Genomic DNA, 17865 nt, shown 5'->3' with positions numbered 1-17865 from the left:
TGCTTCAGTTCTTACCAATGTGGGCGACCTGCAGGTTAAAAACAAGCTCTTAAAGAAGGTACAGGTTTTACTTTTCATAGGGATGAAGTTTGTGAGAAACAGCAGTCTGGCAGGTCTCATCTCCTCAGAGTCCCATCCCAATCAGCAATTTTACATTTTGGTAGATGTCAAGGTGGGGGTAAAACACAAAGCAAAGGTTGTCGTGGTGCTTCACAAAGGGTGAGGGTTTGTCTGGGCTTTTTTTCCCTCTTTGTAATGAACTGAATGCAGACTATCCCAGCTTCCCACTGGAATTCAAACCCAGAACATGCTCCATTACACCACTCTGGAGTCCCTGTTGAATGTTAATCATCTCAAATTCATTAATACCTTAGAATATATTCATGCAGACACTACAAGATTCCTAGCTACACATAATTACAACAGGTTTTAATTTTGTAAGACATAATTACATGGGAGAACGGTTCTATCTGTAATTAATTTTATTTCAGTTTTTTTCAGTTTTAACTAGAAATCAAAATTATGACACACTTTGGCAGAACTATGGATGAGGAGGAAAAAGACAAGTTATAGGATGGGGAATTTCAAAAGTTAAGACTCCCACCTATTTAAAACAGTGCCCATGTTTTATCACACACTGATAACCTGCTGGAAATGCAACCCTGGTGGCTTTGTCCTTGGCAAGGACAGGAGAAAGAGAAAGAACTTGGGTGGTGGGGCAGAATTAGCTGAGAGCAAAGTGCTGGCTCCAGGTTCCCTCTCTGGTTTGCATTTCTCACCTGCTGGCTGTGCAAGATGGTTTGTCTGGTCTGGAAGATGCTCTGGGTGCTGGCTGGGAGGGGCTCTGCTGTCCTCAGCTTTCTCTGAATGTTCAACACAAGCTTCTGGGGCTTTCGTTTCTCGTTCCACATCTGCAGCTGCTCCTGCAAACAGAAGGTGAAGAATAAAAATCTGTATCCTCTTTAACTTAGATCAGAATAAGGAAGAGAAAAATCACTCTCTCATCTAACTCTTATCTCCCATAAGAAACTACAGGTTTTCCCCACTTTTCAAGTAGAGGTAACCTGATTTTTGGGATCACTTTCTACCAGCTCTCCCCATCTGCAAGCTGAAGTGCTCTGCTAAGGAAAATGCTCCTCTGTTGTCTGGTATTTATTCTTTCATTCACCCACCTGTGCCTATCAGTTATTAGATTCCAGTAGGGTCTTTTTTTGTTAAAAATTCTCTTTTGAAATTTACTCCTCTGATTAAATTAGGGAATACTAGAGGGCAAGAAATAAACTAAAATACCTCACTCCAACTCTTTCTGCCATCAGCTGACACAGGACTGGGCAGAGGCAGTGCATTTGCTGGATTTTGACAGTGATTTTCTCTCTGAAATGATACTGTCCCTTCAGGAATCTCTGCAGCACAGAAAACCCATTGTCCACCCCATGGAAAAAAGGAAAATGCTGGCATCAGCCCTTCAACGCCTTTAGTCATTCCAGGGAAATGTCACCAGATGATCAACAAAGCCTATCAGTCTATTCAGAAACCAGTTCTGAGATAAATACCCTGGTTTGAAAATGTTAGGTCCTAGAGGATCCATAAGGATTTCATTAGAAGCTGAAGATGATGGTGATAGACAAAAAAAGTATGAGCAGGGATGAACTAAAATGTCTCTGCAGCTGTCCTGAAAACACCCATCACTGCCCAGGGTGGCAGGTAAAAAAAATAATTAAAAATCATTAAGATATTCCAGTTTTATAAGTGAAATATCCTCGTGAAACACATCCTCTGTCTGTACCCTGACAGCAGAACTGAGCTCTACTTAAGCTGTGTTTTGTTTTCCCCCTGGGCTGGGCACTGCTGGGGCTGCACCCCCAATCCTGGGGTCAGAAAAGAGACATTGAGGGTCTGGAGAGTGTGCAGAGAAGGGAATGGAGGTGGGGAAGGGTCTGGAGCACAAGGAGAAGGTCTGGAGAGCATGGAGGAGGGGCTGGAGAAGATGGAGAAGGGTCTGGAGAAGTTGTGAGGAGCAGCTGAGGGCCCTGGGGGTGTTGATCCTGGATCAGAGGAGGCTGAGGGGAGACCTTCTGGCTCTCTGCAACCCCCTGAGAGGAGGTTGGAGCCAGGGGGGGTCGGGCTCTGCTCCCAAGGAACAAGGGATGGGACAAGAGGAACTTTGGGCACAACTCAAGTGGTGCCAGGGGAGGTTTAGGTTGGAGCTGGGGAAGAATTTCTCCCTGGAAAGGGTTGTCAGGGCCTGGCCCAGGCTGCCCAGGGCAGAGCTGGAGTCCCCATCATCCCTGGAGGGGTTTCAGAGAAACCCCTAAGGATGTGGGGATGAGGGACATGGGCTGGGGGTGGCCCTGGCAGGGATGGGGGAAGGGTTGGATTCCATGATCTTAAAGATCTTTTCCAACCAAAATAATTCTTTGATTCCACAACCTGAGCTACCAAACCAATATGCTCTTTATTTGACAGCTATGACAATGTGCATCTGTGCAGCCATCACTGTGAGCTACCAGGAAAGTTGCTGAGGTAACAGAATCATAGAATCATCATGGTTGGAAAGAACCTTCAAGTCCAACCATCAGCCCTACACCACCTTCACCAGTAAATCATCTCCTGAAGCACCATATCTACTCATTTTTTAATACCTCCAGGGATGGCAACTCCACCACCTCCCTGGGAAACCTCTTTCAGTGAAGAAATTTTTCCTAATATCCAATCTGAACCTGGAATTTGCAGGGACCTTCTCTCCTTGCTGTGCTCTTTCAAGCCTGAATGAAGTTTTCAGGCTCAGACACTCACCTGCAGGAGGCTTGTCAGAGGGTGACTTGTCCTGCTCAAGAGAAGACTCAGATGTCACCAGCCCTTCAGACACAGCAGCCTTGGTGGCAGACACAGCCTTAGCTTCTGCAGAGGCAGCCCCAGAGTCCAAGGCAGGGAGAGGTTTGGCTTCCACCACAGGAGCAAACCCAGAATCCCCAGCTTGATGCTTGACTTCTGCATCTGCTGCTGGTGCAAACTCAGGCCCCGTGCCAGGAGGAGATTTGGCATCTGCTGCTGGGGCAAAGGCCAAATCCACAGCATGGTGGGATTTCCTGTCTGCTGCTGGGGCAAACTCAGAATCCAGAGCATGCAGAGGTTCTGCATCTGCTGCTGGGGGGAATGCCAAATCCATGGCCTGGTGAGACACTGCAGCTGCTGCTGGGGCAAACCTTGCATCTTCTGCTGGTGCAAACTCCAAATCCATAGCATTCTGGGACACAGCATTCTGGGACACAGCACCTGGTCCTGGGGTGAAGCCAGTGTCTGCCACCAGGGTGGGTGCAGTGCTGACAGCATCAGGAGCCTTGGCAAACCCAACATCCACAGCCTGGAAAGGGCTGGGTTCTGCAGCAGGGACCGACCCAGCATCCAGAGCTTGGGGAGGCTTGGTGTCTCCTGCTGGAATGGACCCAGCTTCTTCTGCAGAAAGGGACACATCACCTGAGATGGGAACACATGCTGCAGCTGCAACAGAAACACAGATCACAGAAATCAGCCCCAAAACACAACCTGAAAGTCCCCAGCAGCATGAGTGGACAACTAGAGAAGATGAGGCTTGGCATTCCTTGGCTTTCAGCATCATTTACTCCCAAATTTTGCCAATCTCAGTCCATGCTCAGAGTGAACTGATCATGATGCTGCTCCTCAGTGCACACAGGAGCTGCTCCTTCTACAGCTTCAGGTTTGTCTCCTGGTTTTGTCTCCTTAACTACAGTGTCAGACCTCCCTCTGCACCAGACGTCCATCAGCCAAGGGAGGCCTTGGTTTTGTTTAAAAACTGCCTGGTACCATGGAGCTGGCAAGAGACCAGAGATGCTGGATCCACTGGGAGCAACAAATCCCAGCAGCATATCTGCAGAAATCATCATAGAATCCCTGGGTTGGAAGGGAGTTCTCCTCTACAGCAGGACACAGAGACTTCTGGTGTCACCTTGATGAGCCCAGCTGTGCATTTCAGCAGCAGCAAAAACCCTGAAACATTCCACTTCATTTGAAAAAGGATAAGGGGGAAGGGTTTGGAGCTGGGAGAGGGGAGATGGAGAGGAGATCTTGGGCAGGGAGGGAGGGAGAAATTGTTTGGGGTGAGGGTGCTGAGCCCCTGGGTGCCCAGGTTGCCCAAGGAAGCTGTGGCTGCCCCATCCCTGGCAGTGTTGAAGGTTGGATGGGGCTTGGAGCCCCCTGGGCTGGGGGAGGGGTCCCTGACCATGGCAGGGGGGGCACTGGGGGGGGATTTAAGGTCCCTGACCATGGCAGGGGGGGGCACTGGGTCAGCTTTAAGGTCCCATCTAACCCAACCCATTCTGGGAAATACCATTTCTGGTGCCCATGGGTGGCACAGTGCTGCAACCCAAGCAGAAGCCCTGGCTCCCCAGACACTGCTCCCCAGGGAACCACCAACTCCCCTTTATTCTTTCATGCCTGATCTGGCCTCATCCACTTTTCACACACCAGATGCTGAACTGTGAGTTTCAAAATCACATTTGTCAGCTCCCAGGGCAGTCAAACCCCTGTGCTGAAGATCACGTTCTCACAAAAACCCCTTAAAGGAGTTTTAAAGGAGTTTTTCCAGCCAGTTTAAGGTTTCAGCTGTCTAGAGCCAAGTTTTACTAATTATCAAAAGTCAGAAGCTCTAGATTTCTTTTCTGCAGCTATTAATTTCAACAGCCCCAAGCACTACCCATGCTCTGTGCAATGGGTGGTGACCTGAACCTTTCAGTTATAGTGCTGAGTAGATCCCCCCCTCAAAAAAAATACAATTTCTACTGCTTCTTTGAGTCACATCTAAAAAATATCCTCATAAAAAAATGGAAAATATATTAAATCCTGAAGCAGACATGTGAACTGAACAGAAAAATCTCTTAAAAATAGCATTTCAGGATCCACTTAGAGGAAACCAATATTGCAGTGAACCAAAGCAAAAGGATCCATTATGCACTGGCCCTCATTTGGGTTTGCCTTTTTTTTTTCCCCTTCCCTTTTTTAGAAGTGCTAAAGTGACCCTCTCAAAAATAAAATTTAAAGATTGTGATTTTACAGAAGAATAAGACAGTAAGGAATATTAAAAGCAGTATGGATGTGCCCTGGTGAGCCATGGGAAGGAATGGAATAAAGCAGAAAGTAAATGGACAAAACTGGTGTCAAATGTACCATGAGTCTGATGCTATATATAAATGCCTTAAAAAAATCTCTTTTTTAAAGAGAGACTTTAAAACAGGCTGGTTTTAAGCTCTTTATATGCAGTACCACGGTGTAACCATGGAATATATGGTATGCTGGTATACATGGGATAACCATTGTCTTGAAACATCTTACTATTTTTCTGAAGCTAAACTCTGGAGAAAGAACCATTAAACCAGTCAGTGGCTGGGGAGCCAGGAGCTGACAAGCTGAGCAGACTTGCTGTCTCTCACCAACACAGTTCAGGTACCAGAAACCTTCAGCCCCAATGGACTTGGTCAACACCTTGCTGTGCTTCCCCATGGCCTCCCACCACCCCAGCTTACTCAGGAGGGGCCTCAACCCAGCACCAAGCTTTACCCTGGGGACATGTTACCTTTTGGTCCATCAGCAGCTCCAGCCTCTCCTGGGGATGCTGTGGCTGCAGGAGGAGGGAGAGCAGGAGCCACAGCTGCAGGGCTTGCTGGCAAACTGGGGTTTAGTGCTTCAGCCACTGTGGGGGGCACTGGGCACAGAAAGGAAGGTTCATCAGGCACTCAGGAGGACTTCAGCAACCTGCTCTCTCTTCTGGAGCTGCCAGGGTGTGAGTCACCTTCCCAGTTCTTAACAGGGGTGTTCTAGTACTTAGAGGGGGCTCCAAAGCAGCTGGAGACTCCCTGTGTCCAAGGAGTCCCATGGACAGGACAAGGGGCAATGGGCACAAGGTGCTCCTGGGGACATTCCCAGTGGACACCAGAGGAAAATTTTTCCCCCTGAGGACAGTCAGACCTTGGAATGGTCTCCCAGGGGAAGGGGGGGATTCCCCCACTTGGGAAAGTTGGAAGTCTCAGCTCCAGGGGTGCTGAGACATCTCAGATCAACAATAATATGAGAAGGGTTGGAGCAGATGGGCCTGGAGGTCCCTTCCCACATCACATTCTGGGACTCTCTCAAGGTGCTGAGGAATCCCCCCCCTCCTTTCAGCATCCTGGGTGGGTCAGACAAAACCAGAATTGTTTTCTACCATTAATCTTAGAAAAAACAGTTCATGCAATACCTAGAAAACCACTTGTATCCTGAGAGTAGCCACTGCAGTGACAAAACTGAGCAGGGTTCAGCTGCAAAGCAGCCCAGTTCTGCCCCAAGTCCCAGCAGGAGCCACCAGCTCCAGAACTTTCTCCCTATGGGCAGTGGTAAACTCCTCTCTTCTCAGCTTGTTCACCCAAATCAGCACCAAAGACCCAGTTGTGGAGGCAACAGCACAGCATGCACACAGCCACAATGGAACTGGGTCACAATGGAGCTTCAAAGATTCAGCTGTAACCAGAAGCTAAAGGCAAATGGACAGAATACACAGATCTGCAATTAGAATTTAGTTTAAAATTCTGCTGATTATGCATGAGCCCAAATTATGTTCTTGGTGCCCTGAGCTGCCTTGACCCTTCCAAGCAGTAAGCACCAGGGCTCTGCTGTATCACCCAGCCCAGCAGGTTTGACTTGCAGTGGGTACAAACACCAGAAGCCTTCACAGGGGGCAAGTTTCAGTTTTAGAATCTTTTTCAAGACCAAAGTTTCATTGAATCACAGAATGTCAGGTTGGAAGGGACCTCAAGGATCATCTGGTGCAACCCAATTTTATGCAGTCTATTTAAATATGTATTATGTAATGTACTATTTACATCTATTGCACTTTTTAGATTTATTATTTTGTTCATTAGATTTAATGTATATTTATATTTATAATGTCATTCTATTATTTATTCTATGATTAATTTAGTGTCGGGCCATGCTGGCACACACATCCCATCTGGAAATTAAGGTCCCTTCAGTGTCAGAGATGCACAGGATGCAGACACAGCCTGGAATCCACATTTTCAATGGATCAAAGCTCTGCTACACAACATGGCCCTGAAAGGATGAGCCACTAATATCTACTGAGGGTTGGGCTTGGACCTGTATGCATTAAATTTGTTACCCTAAGTTAGAGGTAAACAGGCACTACAAAAGCAGAGTTCTCCCCATCTCTTGCAGCACTAAACCAGAATGTGTCTGGTATCACCTCCCAGAAACACAAGTTTATATTCTAAATTGATTTGAGAGGCAGAAACAGTGAGGGGTTTTGGTGACTTCACTCCATTAGTGCCTTTTGTTTCTTGCAAAGGCAGCCAAGAGGAGAAGCTCTGCTTCTGTTTTTAAGAAACTCTAGGAACAGCTCCTGCAGATCAAGTCAAAACTGTTTTTACCTGTTGGCTCAACAAAGAAAGAGGCATCTGGTCCCTTCACATCATGCTGAGCTCCCATCCAGTGTTCTTCAGGCACTATGGAAAACAAAACATTGAGTCCTGACACTGTCACTGCTTTAGTTTCTCAGCTGGAGGGACTGACTCAGCTGCTTTGAGAGTTCATTCTCAGGTGACTTTTCAGTTCCCTCTAAGAATGGTACCAGAACATCACCTCCTTCAGTGTGAAAGCTTGGATCAGACAAGAATTCTAACCAGCACTGACCCCAGGGCCCAACAGAGCAGGTTCTTTGCTCCATTCTTCTGGGCAACTGGCTCTAGGTGGCCCTGGATAAGGTGACTTCCAGAGGTCCCTTACAAACTTAACCAATATCTCCTAACATCTTCCAGATTTCACACTGAACCAACAACTGCCAACAGGACACTTTCTAACTTTGGCTAAATTTATATCTCAACTCCCTCAATAAAATTCTTTAGGACTAGGGAGCCAAGATTTTCCAGCTGCATGTCCCTCAAACCCAGCAAGCAAGACAGGACAGTAATAGCAAAAATATGTTTCTTACCTGCTTGTTCTTGCAGAAATTCTGCAGTTGAATCCAGGCCAATGAAGGCTGATGGGTCTAGAGCCTCTGCAGGAGAATACAGGGACCCCAAGAAAGTTTGTTCAGGTAGCATCATAGATCCATGTGGTGCTAGTGAAATAAGAGGCCTCTTGTTAATCATGCTAGCCCTTAACACTCCCCCTCCAAAAATTAATGCCTACACACTTTGGAAAATAAAGCATTCTGTTGTGCTCACAAGCAGTTCAGGTAAGATTTGCAAGCAGCTCTCTCCATTAGCTGACCATAGCAAACTGCACTGTACATTATTTATGCAGACATCATTTTTAACAAGGTGTCAGGCAGTAAGCACAGGCTTACAGTTTTTTTTTTACTTGCAGATAATTTCCCTTTTGCTTTCTGCTTCTGCTCCCATGAATTCTTCTAAACAACTACTCAAACTCCCATAGTCCAAACACTGACAACCCCTTTGTGGAAAAAGTCCACGTGTACTTGGTTTCCAGGCATGAAGAGAAGACATTGGTAACTGCTGCTTCAGCTGAACTTGTCTGGATGTTCCATCTCCTTCTGCCTAAATGTACTTCAAAAAGACCCTTCCTGGAGGTAGCTATTGGAATGGATTTAGGGACACAGGAAGGAAAACTTCAAACGAAATAAACCACGTGGGGAGATTATGCAGTCTGGGTTCTTAGCAGCTTAACAGCTTGCAGCCCATGAGGGTCAGCAGAGGAAACACCAAAACTTGACCATCAAGGACAAAAGCTGAGGAGGAACTCACCAGGGATGTCCCTGGAAGCATCAACATGGTCCGTGAACATCGGCACATTCTTCAAGTCAGTAGGAAATGATAAATCAGGCAGGTTCTCCCCTCTGTGCATGCTGAAGGGGTCTGGCAGGAGAGAAGAACAGAGGCAGAGTCAGCACACAGGGGGAAGACATGAGGCAGAGAAAGATTATTTCAAAACCAAGAGGAAGATGGACCTGAGAGAGAGCAGCTCTGGGCTCCCGAGGGAAAGCTGCTTGCAAGGTTACTCACCAGGGACAAAGACCTCCAGGATTTGGGTTTAAGGCCAACAGAAACACACATCATGTGTCAGACTGCTTCTGAGGAAATGGGACTGAGCTCTGAGTGACAAGTGCTGCCTGGAGAACCTGTCCCTCCTCTCAAGAAGGAAGCCCTTGTTGCTGACCTGATGGGCACACTCTGAGTGTGAGGCTGGTGGATCAGTTCCCTGAGGCAGACCAAAGCCCCTCTGAGCTATGAGCTCCCCTCAGTACCCCTCAGTACTGGTGGGCCAGTACTGTAACCCAGCTACAAGCCAGAGAGGAAAATCACACATTTCCCAATGCCCAAGCAGATGAGCAGCCTTCACCCTTACACCCCTGAAGGTCCTTTCCAGCCACGCTGATTCTGTGCTTCCAGACACACTGTGAGGCTGCCAGCACCTCCAGTCCATGTGTGAAGTTGTCTGCTCACAGCTTTGGTTGCTCTCATGTGCAGCTTTGTCCTGCTTTTGGTCAATGTTTTAAGGACAACGTCCTCTGCAAAAGATGCTGAGGATTCAGCAAGAGAAAATTCCCTTTCTCCAGGTTTTCAGGTATCACACATCTCCTTTCTTCCCAAGCAAGCACAGAGGACAGAGAACATCACCTGAGGCTGAGTTATCCAAGATGGAATGTTTAACTGAAGTGCCCCAAGTCAGAGAGCAGGCAGATAACCTCACTGATAGAATAAAATGAAGACCCTTCCAAAATGACTGTCAGGATGCAGTCAGAGGCAAAGGAACGTGGCAGCCCTCCCTCAACCAAATTCTCCTCTGGTTTACAAGCCCCTGATGTGTCTTAAGGCTTCTGCCAGCTGCTGCATTTCTCTCCAGGCAGGCACAAGCAAGCAATGAGGGGATTTGGCCCCAGTGGCCTCTTGTGTGACATTTCTCAGGGCTGTCACACACTGGCTGCCAGACACTGCCCAGATTTCTTCTTGGCTGAGCACGATTCAAAGGAGTTCAGCTGAAGGTTGCCCCTCAGTTTTCTGTCAGGCCAGCTGCCTGTGGGGGTGACAGCCAAAAAACTTCCAGTGTTCACATGGAACCCCAGGATGGGTGAGGCTGTCAGGGAGCTGAGAGCTCATCTGCTCCAAGCTCCTGCCATGCCCAGGGACACCTCTCATCCAGCCCAGGTTGCTCCAAGCCTCCTCCAACCTGGCCTTGAACACCTCCAGGGAGGGGGCAGCCACAGCTTCTCTGGGCAATCTGTTCCAGAGGCTCAGCACCCTCCTGCTGAAGAACTTCTTCCTCAGCTCCAGCCTGAACCTCTTCTCCTGCAGTTTCAATCCATTTCCCCTTGTCCTCTGGCTGGACACTCTGAGGAAAAGTCCCTCTGCAGCCTTCCTGGAGGTTCCCTTCAGGGACTGGAAGAGCCAACAGTGCTCCAAGATGTCAAGATCAGGTCAGCTGCATGAGTTCTTTTATAAATCTATGAAAATATCTCAGATGCCAAGATAATGTCTTGCTTCGGAGTAAATGGGAGAAAATTTTAATTTCAAGCTGTTTAAAACAGAACTGCCAAAACTAAGTAACTGCCTTTATTTTTCCCCTGATTATAAACACAAACAAAGCAGAACAAAATCTAATTCCAAAAAAAAAAACCCATCATGACTGAAATGAAGTTAAAAACTATGAGAGAAGCTGCTGATCTCCACTTGTCCAGCAGTCACATGGCAAAAATAAGCAGCCCAGATTAACCCCTGTCTGTGCTCCAGAGGGAAAAAGGGAAGAGGAGGAAGAGTTGTGGCTGAGCTTCTGTTTCCCATCTTCAAAGATCCTCCACTACTCAAGTCTGAGCATTTTGGTGACTGGTAAACAATCCTTCTCTGCTGATGGCAATGGAAAGGGTGAACCCTATAGATGGGCCAGCTCAGGAAATTACCAGTCCTTGCATTAAATTAGCCCTGGAAATAATTCTGCTTGCTCAAAATTTGCAGCTTGTTCACAATGTTAGAAGCCAGACAAGTGCTGGTGCTAAAGAGCTGGAGGTAAGATGGACAAAACATTTCTGTGTGATTTGTATCCTTTGCTGTGCAGAGACTTAGCTCAAATTTGCCAGTTCCTGGGGACTAATAAAAATCAAATTACTGTAGAGCATTGAGTTAGGAACTCCTCATATTTGGACATTTACCTGTAGACACAGCATGTGTCATATCATGATACACTTGTGATTAGGGGACTTGCAGCACTTCCAAAGCTTGCAAGCACTTGGGTAGTGGTTTATTTTCTCTCACTCTCCATTCCAGTAACATTGTTAAAACAAACCTTTTTGTTTCCAGTGTGTAAAACACTGACAGAAATTTTTGCTGTTAACTGCTCCTTTCATAGAGTTGGGTCCCACTCCCAGATCCCAGAGTGGTGTTTGTGATATTCACCAGCAAATCCAGAGCAGCCTCACACACACTTGATGATCTCAGGGGTCTTTTCCAGCCTCAATGACTCTGTGCTCTCAAAAGCTGCAGAATATCCCAGCAGCTGAACCAGGATGGCATTTCCTGTGTTTCTCACCAAGGAATGAGGACCCACAGCAGTGCTGCAGGAGTCCTGCTGCCCCCTGACCAGAGATTTCCCTCCTTGGGAGAAAAACCATCCTATTCTCTTTCACAGATTGGGCATAAAAATACTGAATAAACCAGTCTGCTGTTCCCATTTTTCTCCTTCTGCTGTCAAGTCCTTAAAGCTCATCTGCCCCCTCTGATTCCTCTGCTCAGTTATGGAAATCAGATCAGCTCTAAGCAGAATCTCTTGTTTACATGGTACCAGGCAGAGCAGGATGGGGAATACTTTCATAATGAATTTCATAATGAATTATAGATGGTGCCTGATGCACCACATATAGGTGTGCAAGATCCTCTAAGGACATGAAATGTAAGGAAAATGTGCTCCTGTGCAACAGAGAACTCACAGCTTCCCATTATTCAGGCCAACAGAACACTGGGTGATGGGCTAAGTATGTAAATTGCTCCTAACCAACAAGTTTGTCATCTGGCTACTGAACACAACTACATCAACATCTCATTCTTTCCTCTGAGCAACGGGAGGGAAAAACCCAACAACTGTGTCTGAAAAATGAGATGCTCTTTTGTTCCTGTGGTTCCACGAATCATTTCTTACCCTTGTAACAATACATAATTTCTTCATAGAATCTTTTAGTAAATATAAGATTTAGCCAGCAAGAAAATAATTTAGTATGCAGGTATAAAGTGCTCCAGAAAACCACACATATATACAAAAGTTCCACCCTTTTTCAGCCAGGTTTCCAGTGCTGCAGCCTGGGCAGCACACACATCTCTCACACCTCAAGAGCAAGCAAGCAATTTCCCATCAGTCTTCTCAGAAATGAGAGAAAATTGGATGGAAGGCGTGGGGTGAAAGGGTAGATTTTTGCAGGGACAAGTTATACAAGGTTCATTTAATTTTCAGGAGAGTCAGCAGCTCCCCAGAACAGCCTGACCTGAGTGCAGCCGCAGCTACGTGACAGCTGAACCAGCTCTGCCCAGAGCTGGGAAGGCTCTGCTGGCAGCTGGCAAGGACTTTTGGCAAGGTTTGCACAGAAAGCCACAGGATTTGAGAGTGGTTAAACTGTGGGAGCCAACGAAAAAAAAAAACCAAAAACCTGCTGTCACTGTGTGAGCCAAGTCAGGGAGAAAATCTGCTCACCCAGACTCGGGGTGCTCTAACAGAGCAGAGCAGCAGCTCAGGATGCTCCAGGGCAAGGCAGGGCCTGGATGTGCTCAGTTCATTCACAGAATTACAGAATTATCAGAGTTGGAAGGGATCTATAGAGATCATCTACCCCAACCAGGATCACCCGAAGTGAGGCTGCATCCAGGCAAGTTTTGAATATCTCTGGTGTGAAGATGTTCTGTGTTTTAGGGAAAGAGCTGCATATCCTCAAGAACAGAGGCATAAATACAAGGCAAGGGAATAACCCCCCCATAGGGACAGGACTTCATCTTGTTGCATGACTGAGAAGATAACTGATATCAGAGTTTGCAGAGGAATACAGTCCTACCAGCCATGTCCATGGGTTTGAACACGGGCTGTGGTTCAAAGCACAGCTCTCTGTCATCCACTGTCCAGGACTCATTGCGATCGAGGAACTCTTTGTAAGACATCTTTTCATCCATGATTTCTCCTGGGAAGACTGAAATTAGACAAGAAAAGGACCAAGTCAGAAATGAAACATTAAGCTGAAATATTTTCAGTAGATTACTGCATGATGTGGCATTCAGAGGCCAAGAGGTAACACCGTTAGCCAAACCAGAGACCATGAATATTCATTTTTCCCTGCTTTGATCCAGCTCTTCAAACAGAAGGAACAGAGTGATGGGGATCCCTGCATCCTGATTCACGTGTAAGATCCCGAGTGGACTCACACCTCAGAGTGCTGTCCTGTTTCCAAACACTGGACAATCCATGCCAGGCTCTCACCCTGGTCTCCAGGGAGATCTTTCATTCATGCAAGAGCTGGAACAACCCCAGAGCCTGAGCTGGTGAGGCTGAGCAAAGCTTTCAAGTCCATCAGGACAGAAATGCTGAGCACAGCTTGCTCAGCACATCAGAGGGAGGAGGAGGGGAAACCAAAGCCCCTTCCTCTCCTGCCCAGGCATCAAATTCCACACACTGAATCTGGCCATGGCCACAAAAACCTTCATGCCACCCCAGAGCCACAACACCCAGAGCATGTTGGGCTCTCTCTTTTACTGGGAGGACAAATGCTGAAGCACTGCAGTGAATCACTTTCTCCTGAATACCTCCAAGGCCTTTGGTTGTGTATTTTATATTGCCCACTTTAGCCTGACCTTCCCCCAGTTTCCAATCAAGTGCTTGCTGAACACATCAACACATCAAAGCCTGGTGCTTTTTATCTGGCTGAGGAAAATGTCCATCTGCCCTTTCTGGCCTGTGATAAAAACAACTGCAGAGACCCAGAGCCAGCAGCAGCCCAAGAGGTGACAGAGCCAAGGATTCTGTTACCAAACCCTGGGAGCCACCTTGCACAACCTATCAACACTGCACAGAAAAAGGGATGGAAATAAAGAAGTCAGACTACATCAAGCTTTTCCAATAAGGTTTGTCACAGGCAGCACTGAAAATTTGCAGATCAGCCTTTTCCTCAAGTGTTTACGAGTAGTTGGAAGATGTTTAGAAAAAAACCAAAAAGCAAAAAAGCTCAGCTGTGAACTGAGATACAGCCCTGCAGCAGCAGCACTGGGACTGCTGTGGGCTCTCCTCTTCCTCACCATCCATGCCTGGTGGTTGCTTTTTGTGAAGTTATCATCTCTGCCTTGCTCCAGTCTGTTCTCTGACAGCAGCCCCAGGTGCACCCACATCTTTGTGAACATGAGGATTTCACCTCTTTCCTGGAAGGCTGGGATTTCAAGGTTCCTGAGAATGCTGCAGACCCCTAATTCCCAGTTCTGCATCCAGCTCTGGGGTCCCCAGCAGCAGAAGGACACGGAGCTGTTGGAGCCAGTGCAGAGGAGGCCCTGGAGCTGCTGGGAGGGCTGGAGCAGCTCTGCTCTGGAGCCAGGCTGAGAGAGTTGGGGGTGTTGAGGCTGGAGAAGAGAAGGATCCCATGGGGAGACCTTAGAGCACCTTCCAGTGCCTGAAGGGGCTCCAGGAAAGCTGGGGAGGGACTTGGGACAAGGGCCTGGAGGGATGGGAGCCTGCGAGGGGGAAGGGTTTGGAGCTGGGAGAGGGGAGATGGAGAGGAGATCTTGGGCAGGGAGGGAGGGAGAAATTGTTTGGGGTGAGGGTGAGAGTTGGGGGTGTTCAGCCTGGAGAAGAGAAGGCTGCAATGGGGAGACCTTGGAGCACCTTCTAGTCTCTGAAGAAAATCTTATTGCCACCTTCCAATACTTAAAGGGGGGCTGTAAGAAAGATGGGGACAGACCTTTTAGCAGGGTCTGTACCAACAGGACAAGGGGTGCTGGTTTTAAATTAAAAGAGAGGAGATTCAGATGAAGAAATGTTTTAAGCTGAGGGTGGTGAGACACTGGCCCAGCCTGCCCAGAGAGGTGGTAGATGATGCCCCATCCTTGGAAACATTCAGGGTCAGGTTGGGCAGGGTTCTGAACAACCTGGTTAAGGTGAAGATTCCCTGCTCACTGCAGGGGGCTGGACCAGGTGACCTCAAAAGGTCCCTTCCCACCTAGCCCAGTCTGTGATACTATTCCAATATCTTCTTGATATTGATTCTATTTTTAACACTTCAACTTTAAGTCACTTCAGCAGAGAAACAAAAGCAGCAGCCAGCAGTGACAGCCAGGATGGGGAAAAGCACTAAGGAGTAAGTTAAGTTCTTGTTGTAAATAAGAGCTTTACCAATCCATACAGGATGTGAAAGCTATAAATGGGGCTATGTGAAAGCTGTAAATTTATACAAAAATAAAATATATAAAATATATACTAGGCTACATGACACCTGTGAGGTTTAAAATTAACACCAGAAGGAATCCTGTACATCAGTGTGCACGTGGCTACTCCACCCCAGGTCCCCAAGGTCCAGGCTGCTCTGTAAAAGGCCAGGATGTTTCAAAGCTTCCAAAGACAGGGAGGGGGCAGCCACAGCTTCTCTGGGCAATCTGTTCCAGAGTCTCAGCACCCTCCTGCTGAAGAACTTCTTCCTCAGATCAGTCTAAAAGACTTTCCAGATTCCTTTTCATTTTAAGAAGACACGAATTTTTCAACTCTTTTATCAACAACATCAGACTTTCAAATTGATTTCCAGTTTCTTCTGGAAAAATCCCAAGCAGAATTGACACAAACTCCTTCTTTCATTCCCCAGGGCAATGTGCTGCACTCTCTTCCCAGTCCATCCCTTCATGCTTTTAATATTTCTGCCTTCCCTTAGGCTAATGATGCTGCTTGCCAGCCTGGAGCTCAGAAAGGGAAACTGAGAGTGTTTCTCCAATGAAATCCCTGAAGATGATCCTGAATTTGGTGCAAAACTGAAGTTAATGAAAGCAACCCCACTGTTAACACTCGGAAGGAACAAGAAGGGAAGAAATAATTAAAACCCACAATACTCATAAAAAAAGCAACAAGTGCTGCCTCCTCTAGGAGCTGGAGGCCCAACCAGCTGCAGACAGAGCATTTGTAACAAGGTGGAACAAAGGTTCACAGAGCTTGTAATAACTTGAATTAAAAAATGATTAAGGAAGAGCAGGATGGCTTTTGTGGGGCTGTTTGTTGCACATGGCACAGTAACATAATGAATTCAGTACAAATCAGTCAGTACTTACAGCAATCTCATCAGGGGTTTTGGTCTTACAAGAGCAGGAGGTGACTGAATAAACCCAGAACCACATCAGAATCTCAGATGCCTACACAAATGCTCCTTCTCCTGATTTAACTCTGGAGCTCAACACCACACAGCATCCCTGGGGTCAGAACCTTTGCAAGGTCAGAGGTGTAGGGCAGGCTGCCTGTTCCTATTCTGAGTTGTTCCCAGGCACACTTGAGCAGGGACTTCAGAGCTAATCCCCAGGAAAGGCAGCAGAATTAATCAGCTTTAACTCGTGGCAGATGGGACATGGGCCTTGGTGGGTGTTTGTCTACCCAAACTCAGAGCTGGTGTCACCAGGTTTCAACTAATGACAAAAACCCTTGGGGGGAGACAGGACCTGGGATCTCCCTGCCCAGAGAATCACTGCCTGCCCTGAGCTGCTGCCAGCCCCAGCTCATCCTCCTCCTCCTCCAGCCCCAGCCCTGGGCTAAAGGAGATGAGACAAGGACAACACCAGCACCAGAAAGGGGAAATTGTTTGGGGTGAGGGTGCTGAGCCCCTGGGTGCCCAGGTTGCCCAAGGAAGCTGTGGCTGCCCCATCCCTGGCAGTGTTGAAGGTTGGATGGGGCTTGGAGCCCCCTGGGCTGGGGGAGGGGTCCCTGACCATGGCAGGGGGGGCCCTGGGGGGGATTTATGGTCTCTTCCAACCCATAACAGTCTCGGATTTAACAATTCTATGCTCCCAGCTCCCAAGCTGACCTGAACGAGGACATCCCAGGTGTGCTCTGCTTCCAAGGGCTGAGAAATGTTGCACCCAACATGGATGCAGAGAACAAAGGAGTGGATCTCCCAAGGGAAAGGTGACACACAATCCACAAGACTGCTCAGGGCACCGGAGTTTGGACTCAGGTGTCCCAAAAGAAAAAACAGAACATGTGGCATGCTGCAAACATGCTTTTTTCCTGATGAAATTTAAAATACAGAGAATTTTGCCAGTACCCAATGCTGCAGGTCAGACACCTGCACCACAAGACAGGCAGCAACCAGGGGCAGTGATGTTATGCTCTAACAAGAGTTCACAGCTGGGGAAGAGCCACTATTTAGACTCTGATCCAAAGAAATAGAGATAAATTGCATCCATTTTTTTACTCTTACATGCACTCTGAAGGCCAGAGAATGGGAACCTGAAGAATAATTCCAGTAAACACAAGATGTTGTACTGCTTCACTCCTGTGTGAAACAGCCCCAAGAGAAGGTGCTGAAGAACTGCTTCTGCAGAAATTCCCTCTCTGACCAGGGGCAGAGCCTCTCCCACCTCTCCTGCCACATCCCTGCAGATGCTCCCAGCATCCCAGCACCGTGCTGACTCGGCGAGCAGATGCTGCTCTTCTGCCCGTGGCTTTCAGCAATTATTCTGCTAAATGATGACATCTGACATGGTTGATTTCAGCAGAGAGGATACAGGAGCTGCCCAGGCCAAGCCTGGAGACAGCTCTGCTGCCTCTGTGCAAAGATGAGGGGTAAGTAGAGGCAGGAGCAGGCAGGGAGGGGGCAGGGGAAGGCAGGAACATCAGGGACATCAGGCAAGGAAA

At 47.6% G+C, this 17865-nt stretch overlaps 1 protein-coding gene across 14 annotated transcripts in view; it reads right to left on the bottom strand.

Annotated features, from left to right (window-relative positions):
• Positions 1–17865, bottom strand: part of MAP4 (microtubule associated protein 4) — a 166448-nt gene that overhangs the window by 55018 nt on the left and 93565 nt on the right. For 12 of the 14 annotated variants that reach the window (XM_071734492.1, XM_071734485.1, XM_071734494.1 and 9 more), the window contains 7 exons: positions 13055–13186; positions 8772–8882; positions 7997–8125; positions 7437–7511; positions 5591–5719; positions 2797–3501; positions 780–923 (listed from right to left, as the gene is read on the bottom strand). In XM_071734492.1, coding sequence (XP_071590593.1) covers positions 780–923; positions 2797–3501; positions 5591–5719; positions 7437–7511; positions 7997–8125; positions 8772–8882; positions 13055–13186 — 1425 coding nt within the window. The remainder of the gene's footprint in view (positions 1–779; positions 924–2796; positions 3502–5590; positions 5720–7436; positions 7512–7996; positions 8126–8771; positions 8883–13054; positions 13187–17865) is intronic. The other 2 variants (XM_071734491.1, XM_071734495.1) reach the window with 2 other exon arrangements.

Source organism: Heliangelus exortis, chromosome 2, assembly GCF_036169615.1.
Source record: "Heliangelus exortis chromosome 2, bHelExo1.hap1, whole genome shotgun sequence".
NCBI classification, from domain to species: Eukaryota; Metazoa; Chordata; class Aves; order Apodiformes; family Trochilidae; genus Heliangelus; species Heliangelus exortis.
The sequence above is the reverse complement of the archived record's forward strand: the minus strand, read 5'-3'. Positions and strand labels throughout refer to the sequence as shown.